General features: G+C 39.9%; 1 protein-coding gene across 1 annotated transcript in view; it reads right to left on the bottom strand.

Annotated features, from left to right (window-relative positions):
* gtf2f2b (general transcription factor IIF, polypeptide 2b) overlaps positions 1-18,178 on the bottom strand; it is a 36,334-nt gene extending 18,156 nt beyond the window's left edge. Inside the window, exons 1-4 of the mRNA XM_071895813.2 lie at positions 18,113-18,178; positions 17,298-17,371; positions 17,122-17,140; positions 16,446-16,590 (exon numbers count right to left, since the gene is read on the bottom strand). Of these exons, the coding sequence (XP_071751914.2) occupies positions 16,446-16,590; positions 17,122-17,140; positions 17,298-17,371; positions 18,113-18,178 (304 nt within the window). The remainder of the gene's footprint in view (positions 1-16,445; positions 16,591-17,121; positions 17,141-17,297; positions 17,372-18,112) is intronic.
* Positions 18,179-18,778: the final 600 nt, after the last annotated feature.

The following is an 18,778-nucleotide window of genomic DNA, read 5'->3' as shown; positions in this document are numbered from 1 at the left end:
ACTGTGTGTTTGTTAGTGCTGTGAGCCTCTGTGAAGTAAGTGCCACAACAATGCCTATTACTTTTCAATGTGAATATTTTACAAATAAAAGTGACACTGGAACTCATGGCGGAGAATGTTTTGAAATTTATCTGCAAAAGTCTATGTGGGTGTTTCACATGTGAGTTAAAAAAAATGGGCTGAATGTCTTAATCATGTCTATATATTCTATATCTATCAAATATCGTTTAGAACACTAATTGTTTGTATGAACTCTTGAGAATCTACTTGGCATCAATGGCATAAAACATGAGAAAGCCTCAGTAAGCTCTGTTAAGTCTTGGTAATATACTGGAATCAAAGCTGGTTTGCTTGCCTCCAAAAGCTTAAGCCTCACTTCTTCATCACCCACTAATGTTTCTTAGATAAAAACCATTAAATCCCGACCCAGCTGCTAACTTCTGTATGAGACCGCTATCACTAAGCAGGCAGGGAGCCGGTATCTTTCCAGAATCTTCTGATAGAAACAGCTGGGAGAGACATGTTGGACTGGCTCACACTGTAATCGCATTGGCTTTGGTCAGGAAACAGATGGTTTTATTTGCAATAAATGACTAAATTTACACTTCTCTATATGTGTTAAATACCATTATTTATGAGCAGAACATTCTATAGGGTAAAAAGTCAGGAATCAGAGGGATAACAGTAACACCATATATATTGCTTTTTGTTACACACACTGGTTTAAGGCACCAGGGTTTTTCTGAATGAAGCCCTGGGTTTGAATCCCACCTAAGACATGAGGGTTTGATTTTGGCTTAGTTGGTGGTTTCCATGTGATTCCAGTCTCTTCAGATACCCTGTAGTAACAAACAGCCCCCTGGATAGATAGACTCCAGCCTTCCCACCATCTGCTAAAAGAGAATGAGTGATAAGTTGTACTGGCATGTCGCCTCCACACTGCAACAGTCCCGGCTCCAGAAACTCCTTAGGGAGCCCTCTCCTACCCGCCCAGTTCTAGTCGAGACGCTTGGTATTTTAAAAGTGGGCCAGTCAGTGAGACAAATCCTGCCCTCTTCCCTAAAGGAGGACCTCTTTTCATCTCTCTGCATTGCTCTCACATGTGTGTCATCAACACCACAGTTAGGTAATGAGCAGTGTGATAAATTACTATTTCGATTTCAGGAATAATATTAGTTACCAATAAAAAAACAAGTTATTTTTGTTATCATCCCCTCCAAATATCAGACTTAAGTTGAATTATCCAAAAACTATTATTATTCCCCTCTCCTGATTTGTTTTCATCATAATTACTTGATGCAAGAATGCCCTGAGCTACACCTCTATGAACTAGTTTAGATGAGAGGATGGCAGTGAAGTTGACTTTCTCTGGGTGGAAGTATTCCCACTAATTTGATTTATCCAGTAAAAGGAAAACAAGAGCATCAGACAGCAACAGTTTGGTTTCCTGATCATTCACAGTAGAGGAAACTGAGTTATCCCAATCTTTGACTGGAAAAAAGGAAGAGTAATCAAAAATAATATACTATAATATAATAAGTGATGTAATGAATTACTGCTCCCGGGGAGTAATGAGTAAAATAATCATATTACTTTTGAAATGAGTAATGAGTAATACAATACTTTGAGTGCCGAGCCCAACACTGATCAATGTACACCGCCACCGTTCACCATGTCAGCAAAGCCAACAATAGGTTGTTCTGTGTTTTCCTTCCAAAAGACTACTAATTAATACTAATTAATGCTCTCTTCATACTCCAGCAGTGACATGATAAGAAAGTGTTCGCTAACCAGAAATAAATAACAAGAGATCAGATGTCTGATGTTTCAGTATAAAGTGCTATTTCCTCTTCCCATTTTAATTGCTTTGCAGCTCTCTTTCAAGTTTACTACTAATCATCAATCCCAATATAGTTATTAGACAATGCAGCACGGTGGATTGCTGCAGAATAGAAACTTTATGTAGGGTTAGAAAGATGATATAGGGCCAATATTGGCCTTGAACTAAAAATCAGATCAGTGGACCAGTCAGTGTCGTCCACCTCTGATATGATGCAGTTTGATTGAATACGTAGGCTATTTATTGTAGAATTGCTCAGTGCTACACTGGTTGTCTATGGGAAGACCTCAACCTGAACAGATTGGAATGAGACGTTTTGATTAGACTCAACACAAGTAAGCATGACTATGTTTTATCATTATAAATATTATTATCATCCTGGGTTTCAAAAGGAGCGTTTTAGTGTCACATGATCTAAATGCTGTTTCAGAGGCTTTTCCACTCTGCCAAGAATACAATTCTGGGGAACCTGAATCCTTTTAAATGTTTGGAATGGCCAAATTTAATTATATTGCAAATTGGCAGCTTCACTCCAAAAACATTATCAGTATCAGGCTTCAAAAACCCATATCAGTGCAAGCTTATGTAACCTTACGTATAAAGCAGCACTAGGCAATATTTTCATGTAAAATTACACCTGCCTTATCAGTCTAAATCACAAAGTAGGGCTGCAACAGAGAAGAATGTCCCATCCCCACATTCACCCTATTTGAGTTGTGTTGGGTGTGGTCACTTCTACAAACTGTATTTACTAAACAAACTAAACAGCAGTGAATGAGCGCTCCGTCCAGAGAAAGCTGGACTCTCCAACGTTCCATCTTTTGCCTCTGGTTCCTTTGGTATAAGTTGGTATAAAGTGATCATGGATGGGTAAAAGTGGGTAAACATGAGCGTGCTGTGTGCAGTTTACTGACCACACTTCACGATTTCAAGTCTTTCAAACAGTTACCTCTCGCTGCCATCTGGAAGCGTCAAGTTGACGGGCAAAGTTGCCTAGTGCAGCTTTAAGTTGCCAGGCTTAACCACATGGAGAGCAACAATTGGCTAGCTCTGCACGTTATGTATCTCTCGCTGTAGCTCTATCTGTATTCCCCCTCCCTGCCGACTGAAACCATCTGCTATAGCAGGCGCTGTCGTCGACCCGTTACCCTCACAACCACCACCACCGCCCCCGCCCCCATCATGATTCATACACCCACACGCACTCCTGACATCAGGAGGGCAAAGCTCATCTTCAGCCCACTCCTCACAAACAAAAAAACACAGACAACATACAACACACACACGCATGCACACCTTGTGCAATCAAAAAACGCACACACCTGAGGGGGTGGGGATAAACTCACTGAACCTCTGCTGTTCAGAAAACACACACACACACACACAAAGGAGACGCCTTGTGCTGATAGTTTGCTGTCAGCGACATCAAACCCAAGGCCTTTTTAATTGCAGATCAGCTCCATGCATTTTTGATGATGAGGACTGCTTTACTTATTAGTCGTTCGCTCTGAGTGATGCAAGGGATAATGGGGGAGGGAGGGAGCAGGAGGTACAGGTAACATATGGTAACATATTTCATTTTGCAAAAAGCAGTCAGAAAAGCTCAGATTGGTCTTACTCTCTTCACCTGTTGCCAGGCAAATTCAACTCCTACATCGCACACTTGCAAGCTGCTCACTCTCTCTGCCTCTCGCACACCCCTCCTTAATATGTTGCCATGGTCGTGTACCGCTGCCGCTCGCCCAGCGGATGACTAACATACCTCAGATTTCTCTCCTCTAACTCCAGAATGAGAAGACGTGGCAGAGGGGGAGGAGGGAGAAGATGATGAAGAGGAGAGGGAGGGGGAGGAGAGCCGGAGAGGTCGGGGCCCTTCCACTCTCGGCTCAGACAAAAGAGGCAGGAGCCATAATTATACAGCCACAGAGCGAGAGGGACGCGACACATAGATACAGACAGAGAGAGACACGGGGGCACAGTGAAACAGTGAGTGTAGAGACTTGTTTTCGACATTTAGATTTATTTTTTAAAGGCCAATGCCAATATTTTTGGATTCAAGCTGGTAATAACAGATATTTTGTGCCAGTATCTTTGAATTTGACCATTTCCATACCAAAACAATCTGAAAAGGATTCAGTGTTTCCCCCAGAATTTTGCTCGTCAGGGTGGAAAAGCCTCTGAAACATCCAAAACCAGCCTGATTTATCGGCATAATGATGTACTGGTCTAACTCTGGTGTGTACCCACGTGTGTGTTGGCGTGCACGAGTCTCTACACATGCACAAGCCCATTTAAATCTACATCTAGAGACGAACTGTGCCGGCCTGCTGAGCTTCTGGATGTCAAACTCAGAAATGGGCTGTTAGAGTAAATTGGACTCCTCCTCATTTGAAACACAGTGGTGAAGGGAGAAAAAAAAAAAAAAACAGCACAAGCTGCCCTGTAGGCCTTCAAATCCCATCTCTGACTTTAATGCAAAAATGATTAAATATTAGCGGTAACACTATGCTATGAAAGCTATTAGAGGCTTGGTCACGAGTAGAAGAAATATGCATGAAAATATAAGAGAAATGGCAAATGTCCACAGCTTTTCACCACTCTCTATAGCAGTTGTTGTCTAGTTGACAGTGCTTTGTGTCGACTGCATTCATCTCCCCATGGTACAGATTTGAACGAGAAAAACATTCTCTCATTTGGACATTTCCCCAGATCGTTTGCTTATTATTTCAGGAATCTCTGTGCCTCTATTATAAGTATTAAGGACCCATAGGAATTGATACACAATCAAACAAGAAGCCAAAAACAAAAACACTGCCTGTAAAGTAAACTGGTCTCTATTTATAGAATAGAATGCAATGGAAATTTGTGACATGTGACATGTCTCATAGCTGAAAGAGAAAATATGATTTACCAGAGCTTATTGCCATCACAGTTTCGCTTCATACAATAATCTAGAAAACATTCTCCATTGTGCTTCACTAGAACCTCTCCAGTCTCTGATGAAGGCTGATGGCACAGTCTCCAGTAAGAATGTATTGGAGACAGAGCACAATGTCTCAGCCCTCTATCATTATTCTGGATGTCACGTGTCTCTTTTGTGGAAGCACAGCAGGGCTTGGACAAACCTCCGTTTCAAGGAGCAAAACAGAAATGAGAGTGCGGATGACGTTTCTCTAGCTGAACAATAGCTGGCTCTCTCTCCGTTTTCACCTTGGTCCATGACGACCAAGCATCTCCGAGAAGACACGGACAACTCGTCCCCTTTAACATCACGATCAAAATGACTGAAAGGCAAAACCGATTCTAGAAACCTGATGCAGAGCAGTCCTAGGCTGTTTGCCCACACACACCAGTCTTCCATCGATAAATTCAGGCTTGTGTGATCTGGTAAAGCACAGCAGGTTTTTCCTTTAATGAAGGGAAGGGTGTAAAGCCGGAGTGTGTTGCTGCCGAGAGAGGAGGTGGAGATTGGCAACAAACCAGCCGTCTGGCCTTTCTGAATAGACAATCAGGCTCTCTGGGTGCTGGAAAAACCTCCAGACATCTCCAGTGTTTCAGTGATGCTAAGTGACAGGTGCTGCTGGTCTCCGTGTGTAGAAACTGTGAGTAACACTCTATCCTCAACAGCTATCATCAAGGAGCTCTTGAGCAAGGCACTTTACCCCACATTGCTCCAGTAGAGGCCAACAGTAGAAGACTGTGGTTGTACTGGGCAGCTCCCAGTGTGAATGTGTGGAACTGTATAAATGAGAAGCAGGGTTTGGCTGGAAAAGAGAATGGAGCTCAGTCTACTTTCCCTGGATAAATAAAAGTTGAAACAAAGATCATGATAGCATGATAAACCCATTAAAAACACCTGGTAAAATGTCAAAAATCTCGACAAATTAGCCATTTGAAATCAATTCCCACTACGCCGATATTTTGAGACATGGGATTTTTCCATGCCATTTCTGACAGTGCTGTGAGAGCGGAGAGCGCTGCAACATGACAGAGCTGACAGCTCCAACCAGCTCTGACGGTAAATATGCCTAAGAGGCCGGATCTCTCCGACAGCAGGAACTCTGAAGCCTGCCCCTGGGTAAATGTAGCAGAACAAAGTCTCGGCCTTCACTCTCTGAACACAATACCAAGACGGCTCCTTGACGTCAGCCATGAAAATAGCCTGAGCTCAAGCTCATCAGTGAACAGCTCGCAGTGCGGCGAGAGGAACTGCTGAATGCCGGAGATGAATGCCAACGACTCCCTTTCACAGCGTGGGCCTACTGAATCCTTGTGAATGAAGTTTGATAGTCCTGGAAACATGTGTTAGCGTCCTCTGACTACAAAGTCTGGTTTTACAGTGAAAGTCATGCTTTTCAAGAGGCATCCAGTCAAGAGATATTCCTCTTTAAACTCTCAGCGATTCATGAGCCACGGTTTTGGAATGAGCCCACAAAGCTGAGCCAGCCACACTCCTTCAATAAAACACCTACGACAGTCTGCCCAGGATCCATCACACTGCCTGCACAGTTCTAAAGGTTTTGTGCATGATGCTACTACCCACTAGGGATTTCAAACAATAACACTATTGTGAGGACGACAGAAGTTTAAATACAATCTCATGAAATCAAAGTCAAATGAGCCCCCGACACCCGTGAACAGCACGTATGGCCTTTATGAAATCAACAGCGTAGTTATGACTAGGGTTAGAGCAATATATCGGTTTGGTGGATCCTTTATTAAGAACAGGATCTGGTCCAGTCAGTGTCGTCTACCTCTAATATGATGGATATGATGCAGCAATATGTATTGTAGAATCAATACTACACTGGTTGTCTATGGGAAGCCCTTAAACTGAACAGATTGTAATGTGACATGAATATGTTGTTGTTACTATCATTATTATCCTGAGTTTCAATGGAGAGTTTTAGTGTCCCTTAGTCTAAAAGGTGCTTCAGATGCTTTTCCACCATGGCAAGAATAAAATGCTGGAGGAAACACTGAATCATTTTTTGTAATTTTCTGGGCATGAAAATTGTCAAATGTTTGGCTTTAGAGCAAATCATTCCACCGAAACTGCTACCTTGCACTTAATAGAGCAAATTAAATCAAGGCTCGATAAAGGAGGAGTAATTGGTACTGTATTTTTAGATCTGCGTAAAGCATTCGATACAGTCAATCAAGATGTTTTAATATCGAAACTCTCTAAATTTAACTTTTCATCTAGAGCACTGGCATGGATGTCTTCATATTTATCTAATAGGATGCAATGTGTTAAAGTTTGTGACGCACTGTCCAGTAACATGAAGTGCACAATGGGTGTTCCACAAGGGTCAGTGTTAGGTCCCCTATTATTTAGCCTATATATTAATGATCTCCCTCAACAGTGTCATGATGTAGAACTGCAACTGTATGCAGGTGACACTGTTGTTTACACACATGCAAAAACAGCTGAGTTAGCAGCTGCCAAGCTAACAATTGCGTTGGATAGGATCACACATTGGCTTGATCAATCATGTCTGAGTCTAAATATAAACAAGACAAAAGGTATGTTTTTCTCTAAAACCATGGTACAACCTCCTAACGCGGATATTCTCATCAAAGGTGAAAGGATTGACATAGTCACTGATTTTAAATATCTTGGCATGATACTGGATCCAAATTTGAACTTTAAGAAACATGTTAAAAAAATGGTTAAAACCATAAAGTACAACATAGCAAATTTTAGACATATTAGAAACTGTCTCTCTCTGGACGCAGCCAAGATATTTATGCATACTATGATTCTTTCCTATATGTCTTATTGCATCCTTATACAAACAAACTCTAAAAACTGGACAAAAAGCCAGTGCATTTCCATCACTGTAGGGTACTGGAGAAATACAATTTACTGAGCTTTGAGAATTTTAGATTATTTTCAAATTTGTGCCTGGTTTATAAAATTTTAAATGGTTTGGCCCCTCCTCCACTACGTGACTTTGTGTATACTCGCTCAGTGGATTCTATTAGATCCTGAATATCCAGAATATCCTCTATACGAGATTGTACCATACCATTTCGCCGCACTGCATTTGGGCAATCAGCTTTCTCTGTAAAAGCCACAAATCAGTGGAACACCCTGCCTGGCGATGTGAGGAGCTGCAGCTCTATCAGCACTTTCAAAACCAACTTAAAAAGTCTGTTAAAAGCTGCTCAGTTCTGTACTCACTGACTTTGATATTCTATCTTATGGTCTTCATGACTTTTTTTTTTGACAAGCATACATTTGTGATGTGCTTTTGTGTGTAGTTTTGTATTTCGTGTCTTGTGTGTTCTTTTTTGTATAACTTTGTATGTTGTTTTTACTCTGTACTGTTTGTTATTGTGCTGTTTCTTTGCTTTGACCTGCCAAGGGACTACAGATGCGAATTAGCTTGCAGCTATAATCTGGTACGGTGCATCAAATGGTGACATTTATGTTTGAACTGTACATTGTCCCTTTTAAATAAAAAAATAAAAAAAATAAAAAAAATACTGAATATCGCCACAAAACATCAGCTTTGATCCAAAAACTATCAATATCAGCCTACAAAAACCAATATGGGTCAAACCCTGGTTCTGACAGTTGGGCTGACTAGGCTTGGCTTCATCTCTATGCCTCATCTCTATTCACACAGAAGAAAACCAATGTGACACCTTACTGCATGTTAATGCCCACAATAATTCATCTGCTGGAGCGTGGTGTGATATTAACATCACGATGTGGACCAAACGTAGTCCTCGTTAGCCATACTGTGCATAGCTGATTTCTACCCAGGCTGAAACACACACACACACACACACACACGTAATCTCACCTCAGATGGATCGCTTCTATCATCACCACCACTCAAAAATATCACTTTTCAGGTGTTTAACGCTTTTCTACCTGAATTAAATACAATTTCCCTCCGTGAGAAAAAGAACCATCCTCTCACAGTTTGTCTCCAGTAACATCACAGTTCAGGTGATATCTAACTCAATTTTCTACTTCTATTTAAAAAGGTGCTTTATTGGCAGAAATATTAAAAGTACTTATTGCCAAAGCAAAAGCAACCAATATAACCAGATTCAGTTAGCAGCCATGACAATGTGACACTAACAACAAATGGTTATCAAATCATTCAATCAATAGACAAATTTATCAAAGGACATAATGATCTGCTACACCCCCACTCCCCCCCATTGTCAACATCCCTACTGTATGAAATTGTGACAGCTTAATACATATTTTGCTTCAAGTCTTGCACACTATTTGTTTTCCTCCTTGGATATGTTGTAGTTTTTCATTCAGAGGGAGGTTTTCAAAAATTACAACACATGATATTGAATTCAGGAAGACCAGGTTAAATTTAGGAAGTTTCTTTTCATTATTTTCCTCTTTCTGTGACTCACCTCAAGGGTTTTTGCCTTCAAGAAAACCGGGAACGAGAGCAGAGAGCTATAAGCTTTGACCCTGAGCAATTTCACCTGATGATTTGGCGTGAAAAGCTCTCGGCATTCAGAGAGAAAAATAGAGAGAAGAGCACTGTGCTCCATTAGTGCAGTACATTACATCTGGGTGTCTGAACAGGACCACACACACTCAGCTTATCTGGCATAACAATAGGGTTCAGGTTGTTGGAGGGTATCTGCAGGCCCTTAAAAAGTCTGAAAACACCTTAAATTATATAATTTTAAGGCCTTAGAAAACATTAAAATGTCTTAAATACATACCATCACCATTTTTTAAGTTTCATTTTGATACAAAGATGAAATTCAATAGTTGTACTGACAGATTTTTTAATATTCAGTAATATCTAGTCAAAGCAGAGATGGAAGGTAAGGCAAATTAAATAAGGCAATTGCCATGAAGATGGTTTCACCAGAAGATATGACCGGCAGTAGTGTCAGTTTTATTTTCTCAAGTTGTATTACATTACTTGCACTTAACAGTAAGTTTGACCCACATGTATGTTGACCCTTATAGAACAGGGTTAATATATGCAAAACATAAACAAGTTTTCATCATTCATCCAGAATTTTCAAAGGCTATGTTCGATTAGAAACAGCCTGTTTTTTCTAGCCTTCTTTTCTTTATTGTGGTTGTTAAATTGGTCTTAAAGCTGAAATCTGGGATTTCCCCAATTTCCCGGCTTTGTCTCTCCCTCTGGCGGCGAAAAGTATCTGAAACAATGTTTGGACTACAACCAAACAACCATGGAAGCATTATATTATCAAAGAAGGTGTAGCAAGCAGTGTTGTTTGGCAATAACATCGCTTATTATGGTGTAAATATTGCAGCCGCTAACATATCAGTTAGTTTGGCCAAAAATGATTTTCAGTGTAAGCTCTTTAGGGTCGGCTAGTATGCTAACTAGCTAGCGGCATTCGGACACCCCGGAGTAGAAGTGGATGAGGCAGGTTGAGGGAAAAGTGGGCACAACAAAAAGTACATTACAGCACTCCATCACAAAATAGCTCCTGGAATGCACTGACCATCACAAAATGATGATATCTACCAGTGTAAGAATATCCACAGGTGGATTTTCCCTTTAAAAAGTCTTAAATTTGGCTTTCTGAAAACTGCAGACACTTTGCTCTGTGACTCACCTTTAGTGTTTTTACCTGCAGGAAATCCAGGAACACAGGCAGGGATGAGAGCTTTGAGTAATTTCAATGGATAAATTGTTGTGAAAAGCTCCCATAGAGGCAGCTAGAGGAAGGATGGGCTGCAACAGAACAGTACATTACATCTGGCTTTCTGTTCTCCTCTGCCAGCTTCTGTGGCAACTATGCCTGTTGCTTAGCAACCTCTTAATCAATACCTGGTCCTCGCTGGAACGAAGCAGAACAACGAGAGTAAAAATAATGGAGGAACATTTAGCTAGCAGCGTTATATTACAAAAGCCGTGTCAACGCACCATTCATGCGTGCGTCAAATCACTGGCGGTCACCATTAGCAGCACCTAGCACTTGTTAGCTCAGTGAATGCATGTACAAGAGAGTTAGAGAAAAGCATTATACAGGCTGTCAGAAATGTCTGGATCACAAGGATGAGCCAGCGTGTGGCTGGCTGGATTACACATTTCCTAACACATATGGAGGAGGGTTTTCTGATTTGAATCAGCTCCATTTTGCTTTCTGGGGCTCCCTGAAGGAAAAAGTTTATTCTGTGAAAATCCAAAACCAGCAGAGAATTACCAACACCTGCAAACTAATGTTGATCTGGATATTTGGTTAGATATCAAGAAACATGGGACTCTGTCTGTACTGTAGTTAGTAGTGTAGTAGTATTGTAGTAGTAATGTACTAGTAGTAGTAGTGTAGTAGTAGTATTGTAGTAGTAATGTACTAGTAGTAGTAGTGTAGTAGTAGCAAAGTATTACTGTAATAGACCCATAGTAGTAGCAGTAGTACTAGTAGTGTAGAAGAATGGAATAGTACTGGCTATGGGATGCGGCCCAGTAGCAGATTTTGTCCTTGAGACAATCAGTAGTCTTTAACTGCAGCTGTGCTGTTTCCACAGTTATCAGAACAAGACAATGAGTTTTAGAAGATACTGTATGTAACTTGTCTCCTTAGAATGAAGTAATAACCTTGAAGCAGAGTACTAACCAACGAGATGTGCTGCTAAGGCTTGACTAATTACCTATGAATAGAAAGAGTATATAAGCTGTACTATTTTGTTTCCTCTTCTGTGACTTACTGACTGCTACCTGCTGTCTATGTAAGCTCACTATCTCGCAAGAATAAAGATACATAGCAAGGCCAAACAAACAGGGTGAAGACAAAGTTTTCTTCCACAGTAGCAGCAGCAGCAGCAGTAGTAGTAGTAGTAGTAGTAGTATAGTAACAGTAGTAGTAGCAGCAGTAGTAGTAGTAGTAGTAGTAGTAGTAGTAGTATAGTAACAGTAGTAGTAGCAGCAGTAGTAGTAGTAGTAGTAGTAGTAGTATAGTAACAGTAGTAGTAGCAGCAGTAGTAGTAGCAGTATAAACAGTAGTAGTAGCAGCAGCAGTAGTAATGTAGCAATATTGTACTGTATGCCATCATGTTGAGTTCATTGTGTGAAGGACAGTGATTTCTCTGTGACTCAGATGAAGGGAGAACTACAGTATGTCAGTCTACAGGAGACAGACCATCCTGCTGTAGATGCTGTTAACTCCTAAACCACCATGTAGGCACATTTATTTTTCATGCAAGTTTCAGTTTTTTCTCTTCACTTCATTTTTATATAAATTGTTATTTTCTTGATATTAAAGATTATCACAGCTGCTATGTCAAATCCTCACCAACTCTAGGTGATTTTCAAGTGTTTATTTCATTTGAAGGTTTTCGCAGTCCTTTGGATTGAACAAGAATCAACTGAGTGTTTAAAATAATGCAACAGCCCACTGCCACGTCTGTCAGATGGACCTTGATTTTAAATAAATGCGCTCTATTAAAGCATTCATTTCTCTAAACTTGATTTTTGATGTCCAAAATGATCTTCTTATACCTTTAATACTAGAGATAAAGTAAGGGGAAGATTAAGGGGAGATTTTTTTAAAGGAATATAGGGTAATATGATAAATGAACAAAAGTCTGCATTCAACATTTAATAGCACATACTGTATGTGTAACTATGGGACAGAAAAGAAGATGTTGAGGCCTGTGCTTTTTATTCCGTCTGATGATCTAGACACAAACCAAGTAATGACATGAAGAAGATGTATTTTGTGGAAAAGAAAAAAGGTAAAATCAGGAGATTGACAGCTGAGAACTCGTCCTATAAACACATCTGATTAAATTTCCTCAATATGGTAAATCTCATTTTTTCAAACGTCAGACCTGCTTCATCCCGGTTCTCAAGAATCAGTGAAATGTGAGTGGGTGAGAGGTGTGTGTGTGTTTGACAGGGAAAAAAAAAAGTGTGTGAGGATGAGAGTGCAAGTGCAGATCAAGCGAGTTCAGGTATGCGAGTGCAGGTGAGTGAGCGAGAGCCTGCGTGTGTGTGTGTGTGTGTGTGTGTGTGTGTGTGTGTATATGGGAGTGTGTGGGCAAACGGTGTCATACAGTACATCTTCCTGTGGGCGAGTGTGGGAGGAGCTGAACGACTGTCAGGTAAATAGTAACTAAGTACCCACTGCATCTCCGAGGACATTATCTGACTTTTTATTTCAGCATATTTATCCGGCGCACTTTCACGGTCGAGCCAACCAACTGGACCGCTGACACCTTTAAGATAAGAGAGGTTTGATGCCGCGTAAATGCCACGCTTCCACACACACAAACACAAAGACATTATACCAATCATCTGCTCTGACATTTGATATTCAAGTGCATTAACAGCCAATACTTTGATATTTTCAGTAAGTAAGTAATTTGTTTGTTCCTATTTTTACAATTTATGTACAACATGTGAGCTGGCAACAATGTTTTGTAAGGTTTAACTGGTTTTGGGTGGTGAGAGAACACTTACATGATAGAAAAAAAAGCTTACGAAAGAGACACAGACAGAAAGAAATCCATTATCGCATGTAGGAGGTATTAATGCACATGTAAGAGTGGGTGCAGCGAAAGTACATGAGGGTGGTAAGAGAATAAGCCTTGTGGCCGCAGAGTGCGCCCTGATCAACAGAAAGCTTCGATTTGAAATTTCTCATCATGTTATTTGGCACAGTTTGGTGGAGGGAGGCTAAAAACGATAGAGGGGATGTAGTTGATGTGCAACAGTTGCTGGGAAAACGTCAATGTTGCCATGACAGTAGCCTGCAGTGAATCAAATCACCATTTGAGCATTCCTGATTAAATGGTGCGTGGTGAGACATTAGCATAGTGATATGGACTAAACATAGCTTTGGTCATACTGCAGTTGATTTCTATCCCTGTGGTGGAAACCAAGCTGACACACAAACAGATGTTAAAGGTCCCATATTCTACACTTTCCAGTGTTTTATTTCACGTCTTGAGGTCCATTCAAAGCCAAAGCCATCAAAGTGATTATGTCCCTTTTACTGAAGCTACCTCTTGAATTTCTATCCCTTCCACCTGTGCAGCTCATCCCAGTTGTGGTGCTGGAGTAACTGTTTAATAAGAAATTATTCCTGTTTCTTTTAGCTGCTTCTCATCAATTAAATCAACGTACTTTTTCCATTGTATTTCATTTCATTGTATTCAGACAGAGAAAAAACACAGCAAATCCAGGTGTAAATGCACTCAAGATGCACTGAAGATCTAATCATCCAAACCAGTTCAAAGAAGCATTTGGCCACTTTAACAACAAAGTGTAATTGCAAAGCATCTATAATCCACATTAACAACTATGGAAATTAACACATAGATCCAACCAGGAACGGCATGCAAATCACTTTAACATGTAGCTCCAAATCAGATTTATTTTTCCTTCACCAAATGCAGACTGTGCCTTCATTTTTGAATAGCGCAAAAGCAACGTTTAACGATAACACTGGATAACACAGCACACTGTACGTTTCAGCCATGCATTCAGCTCATCTGGTAGAGGTGCAGGAGTAGCTGTTTAATAAGAAATTATTCAAATGTTGTTTTTTTTTTGTTATTCACAGCAAGGTTTTCATTCATAGCAAGGTTGCCATGAATGAAATGAATGTAAAAGATATCAAAGTAGAGGCTGTTACTACACTTGAATATCAAATGTCAGCTTGGCTAGTCTGCTGAGACTGGTCAAGCAACTACAAATAATGGAACGACTGAATTTTGTCAAAGACAGTAATATCTACACTACATACATGATACATAAGTATCACAAACACATATAAGACGATGTTATAACTGTTTAGTTATATTATTACTGCATATACATTAATAGGCGCTAGCAAATCCTCATCTGATAATGTTATATCGACAAAAGACAGTGAAAGCTCATAGTAATGTTAGCAATAGACCTACATTAGTACTTTTAACCTGCTAACTGAGCTACCATAAAACTTACAAAACCAAGATAAACAGACAAATTTGCCGTTATTCCAATTAGCTGTGAAACATTTCACAGATGTTTGACTACCAACAAATTCCCTTTTGACTTTCAAAAGTTGGCTAACTTGTAACTCAATTTAGGCACTGGCCAAACATGATAATAAAGTTAATCAATGTAGACTATGGCCAATAAACAATAGGGAGACCTAGCAGCCAATAAGAAAAAGAGCCACATCTGCATCGCTCAGTCCGTTCTCATCTTGGAGAGTCATATTCTAGTTTAGCACGCTTGCCTTCCTGAGTTTGTTTTTCCTTGGATTTTCGGTTGATGACGTGAGTTTCTGTAGGTGGCGCTCTTTTCTTTCTCTGTTCAAACATGCTTGGTGTGAACCCTTAAGACTACCTCCAAACTATCATCTTTCTATCAACGGTTTTACAGAAAGCAGTCTTGAATCCACTCATCCTTAATAGTCCAAACTAAATTCCAAGCAGCTTTCACAGCACGGCACGTTGCACTTGACCTTTTCAGCAGGAGACATTGACAAATGTTCGGTTTTAATCCTTTTTTGCTTGACATTTGTCATTATCATCGTTACAAATTATTTGCAGTATCCCCCGAGGCATCAATTTTGAACCTTGTCCTTTTCTTTCTAAACATGTTCCCGCATCATTCAAACACACAACATCCGCTTTCATTTTTATGCCAGCAACACTCAGCTATTTGCATCCTGCCGAGCCTTTAACCAGCACGATGAGAAGCAGTCATTTCACCCTTACTTGAGCACTGGCTCCCTGGGAGCCTCACAATTGATTCTGAGGTTTTACTGACTTGTACGGCCCCTGGCTATATCACATACACTTTCCATCAAATTAAGTTTAGACTGAATCCTAACAGTGATTCTGCATTTTCCATTTTGCCCCCTGGGCTTTGAGAAGAGTGGATAAGGCTATAAATCAGTGTTGTTTTTTATGGCCATTTGAAAAACTCTCCTGCTTCTCTTATTGACTTTATGGGGGCAGTTTTACCTTATATAACTTTAGTATATTTGTGATGTTTTTGTTTTTTCATCCCTTCTTAATCTATTGTATTTTATTCCATTCTACTGATCTTTTCCATTCTACTTTGTTTAATTTGATCTTACTTGCTGATATTTTTTTTTTCTACAAATCCCCTCCTCTTATGTTTTTGAAGAGCTAATTAAATAAAACTTGTTATTATTGACTTTTATCGGTCTGGTACATGCATGCCATCAAGCAGAATCATCCCAAAGAAAGCAATCGCCTAATCTAATTCCCCTGGCACGCTCATGTAGACACCCACCATACGGTTACAGTTATTTTTATGCTCAGGGTCTGATGCAAATCCCTGCAAATCCCTCTGGCTCAGAAAGCGGTATGACACACCATGCCTTGAGGCAAAATTCCACCGCAAAACAGAAGTCAGTCAAGTTATTCCCGTGAAGTTTACAGTACAATCAACGGGTGAATGTTAACTTTCTTCCGAAGCTAGAAAAGCAGAGAGGTTAGAAGAACTAAGACTTTAATCTGCGATGCCAAGTCATCTGGGGATGGAGTTCCTCCACTGACAGTAAATGGAGACGGGCTCTGGGGGCCCATGTTTGTTTGAGCTTTTACACTCAAACAGGAGCAAATACAGAGAAGACGGCTGGAGCAGCTAGTTTGGAGACTGACCTGTGTTGCTCTGGGTGAAGACGGCCAGGGTCTGCCCACCCACTGTGTGCATGGTGAAGGGGTGATCCTTCGGGACCTGCAGCGATGCAGCCTTCTCCCCCAGAGAGCTCAGGCTGGTCAGCTCCTCCTTCAGGCTGAAACACACCTGAGGAATATAGCAGCCCTTTAAACAACCTGCGCTTTACTTCATTTGTCAAGATATGGTGAAATGAGATTAGATAAGATGAAACTTTATTGATCCCCGTGAGGAAACTGGGTCGTTGCAGCAGCCAAACGGTGATAAGATACATAAGAAGAAAAACAGAATATAACATAACAAATGGGGTGGAATTTAACATAAAAGCAACATTTTTCAACACTAGAATGTGTTAAGTAGAAATGTATGAATAATAAGTATGAAAAAATATGAATTACAGCATTAGGAGGATGTGCAAAATAAGAGCTGAAGAACATACTGACAGGAAAAAAAATTGAAAATATATTAAAAAATATGGAATGTATGCAGTATGAAATGAGCGAAAAATTCTTAAATTCTTATGCTGAATCAAATGTAAAAGGGCTTGAAAGATCTTCACCATTAGAAGTGTGCAAGGAGAATGTCACTCCCACTAACCCACAGACTTTAACTTGAAGCCTACTGTACAAAGTATCTGTGCAGTAAGTGAAGCAGGCTCACCTCTGCTTTGCCTTGTTTCCTGTCAAGACAGACAGGATAGAAAATATTCATCATTTTCATGATAATCATATGGAAGTTTCAAGCATGTTCCCACAATGCTACAGTGCCATGTATTAAAACTGGAGGCTTTTCAATTTAACACTTCAATAAGAAGATTGAATAAGGTATATGCATACTTTACAATTGTGAGCTTCCCAACTTCTCCCTTTTCTGTGGCTTTGTCCCATTGCTGAGATAAATACTTGGGAACCTGATGGAGATAAAACCACAAAAGTGGTTAGGTAAACTTGTGGGATATTATCATAGAACAGGTAGTTTTTACACACACACACCTTAGCCCCTACATGTTCCGTTCTCTCATATGGAGAGAGCGTCAAGACAATCTCTATTCAAAAATCTGACAGTTTAATTGAAATAAGCTCTTGAGCTTTATTGTGTTTTACTTGATGATTTTTTCTAAAATGTACGTGCATTTATTTTCTGGCTGAATCCTTTTCATGTAATTGTTTTTAAGATACATCGAATAAATTAAATCAATCAATCCAATCAATGCTGCCTTTCTTATCGCAAAAAAAAAAACACCTGGTAGAGCTTTTACGAATCATTTGGGGCAAATCCTCACTTCGGCACATAACAGCTAGCCTATATCTAATACACCACGCAGCACTTATTTCAATAAAATGTCAACTTTTAGAGTTCGTTCGGCTGTTAGCCTATTCACTCCATCTTCTTCCACCAAAACACACCGTGGAGAGTGGAGGCGAACAGCCTGAACCGTTTCTAAAAGTTGATTTTACTGTACTGAAGGGCTGCTTGATAGTTTATATGTAGCCTATGCCGAATTTATCAGACGACCGTTAAGATTTAAAAACTCTGAAGCCATATTGTACCAGGTGTGTGCGTTTGCCGATAAGCAACATTACCATCAAACTGCCAGATTGTTGAATGGATTGACGTTACGAATCGGGAAATAAGGTTAATTTGGGCGAACCTTTACAAGCCATACACCTTGACTTTGTTTGATTCCGGTTAGATTAATCTCCGCTTTCTCGGACATATTTGTGAATGTTGTCAGAGCTGTGAAAGTCCGCAAGTTTCCCTCTCCACCTGTAAAGTAGACCAGACTGACGCTTTCCCTGCTTTACATCTCCAGTTACCAGCATCAAGCTAGACAGAATACAAATCTGTACTTCCTGTGTTAACTTTCAAAATAAAAGCCCTCAATAACGTGCATGTGTTGCAACGTTTTCGTGTATTACATAAATACCACAGTGAAAATGAAGAATATGTTTAAGGAGAAGTTTGAAATATAGTCAAATACAATTGATTTTATCTCTTCAAAAAGTCGTTTTCTATACCTCAATATTCATTATTCTTTTTTTTAAATGACAACTGTTGCGCTTTTATTTTGAAGACCAAACCGCCAGGCAATCTCTGGAAGTTTGGTCTGGAAGATATTTTTTTCTTTAATTTTCAGATTTTTATGAACGATAATGCGGAAGAGGATTAGATCCACGTGAAACATTTGAGTTCTGAGATTAATCTCATGTGAAAAAAAAATTCACACGTGGCGCTACCACAAGATAAAATGTAGGATAACATTGGAATTAAGTACAAAAAGCACTAACTTCATACATTTATGCAAGGAGAGAACATA

Source organism: Centroberyx gerrardi, chromosome 10, assembly GCF_048128805.1.
Source record: "Centroberyx gerrardi isolate f3 chromosome 10, fCenGer3.hap1.cur.20231027, whole genome shotgun sequence".
In the NCBI taxonomy this organism is placed as follows: domain Eukaryota; kingdom Metazoa; phylum Chordata; class Actinopteri; order Beryciformes; family Berycidae; genus Centroberyx; species Centroberyx gerrardi.
This window is presented reverse-complemented; position numbering and strand designations above follow the sequence as displayed.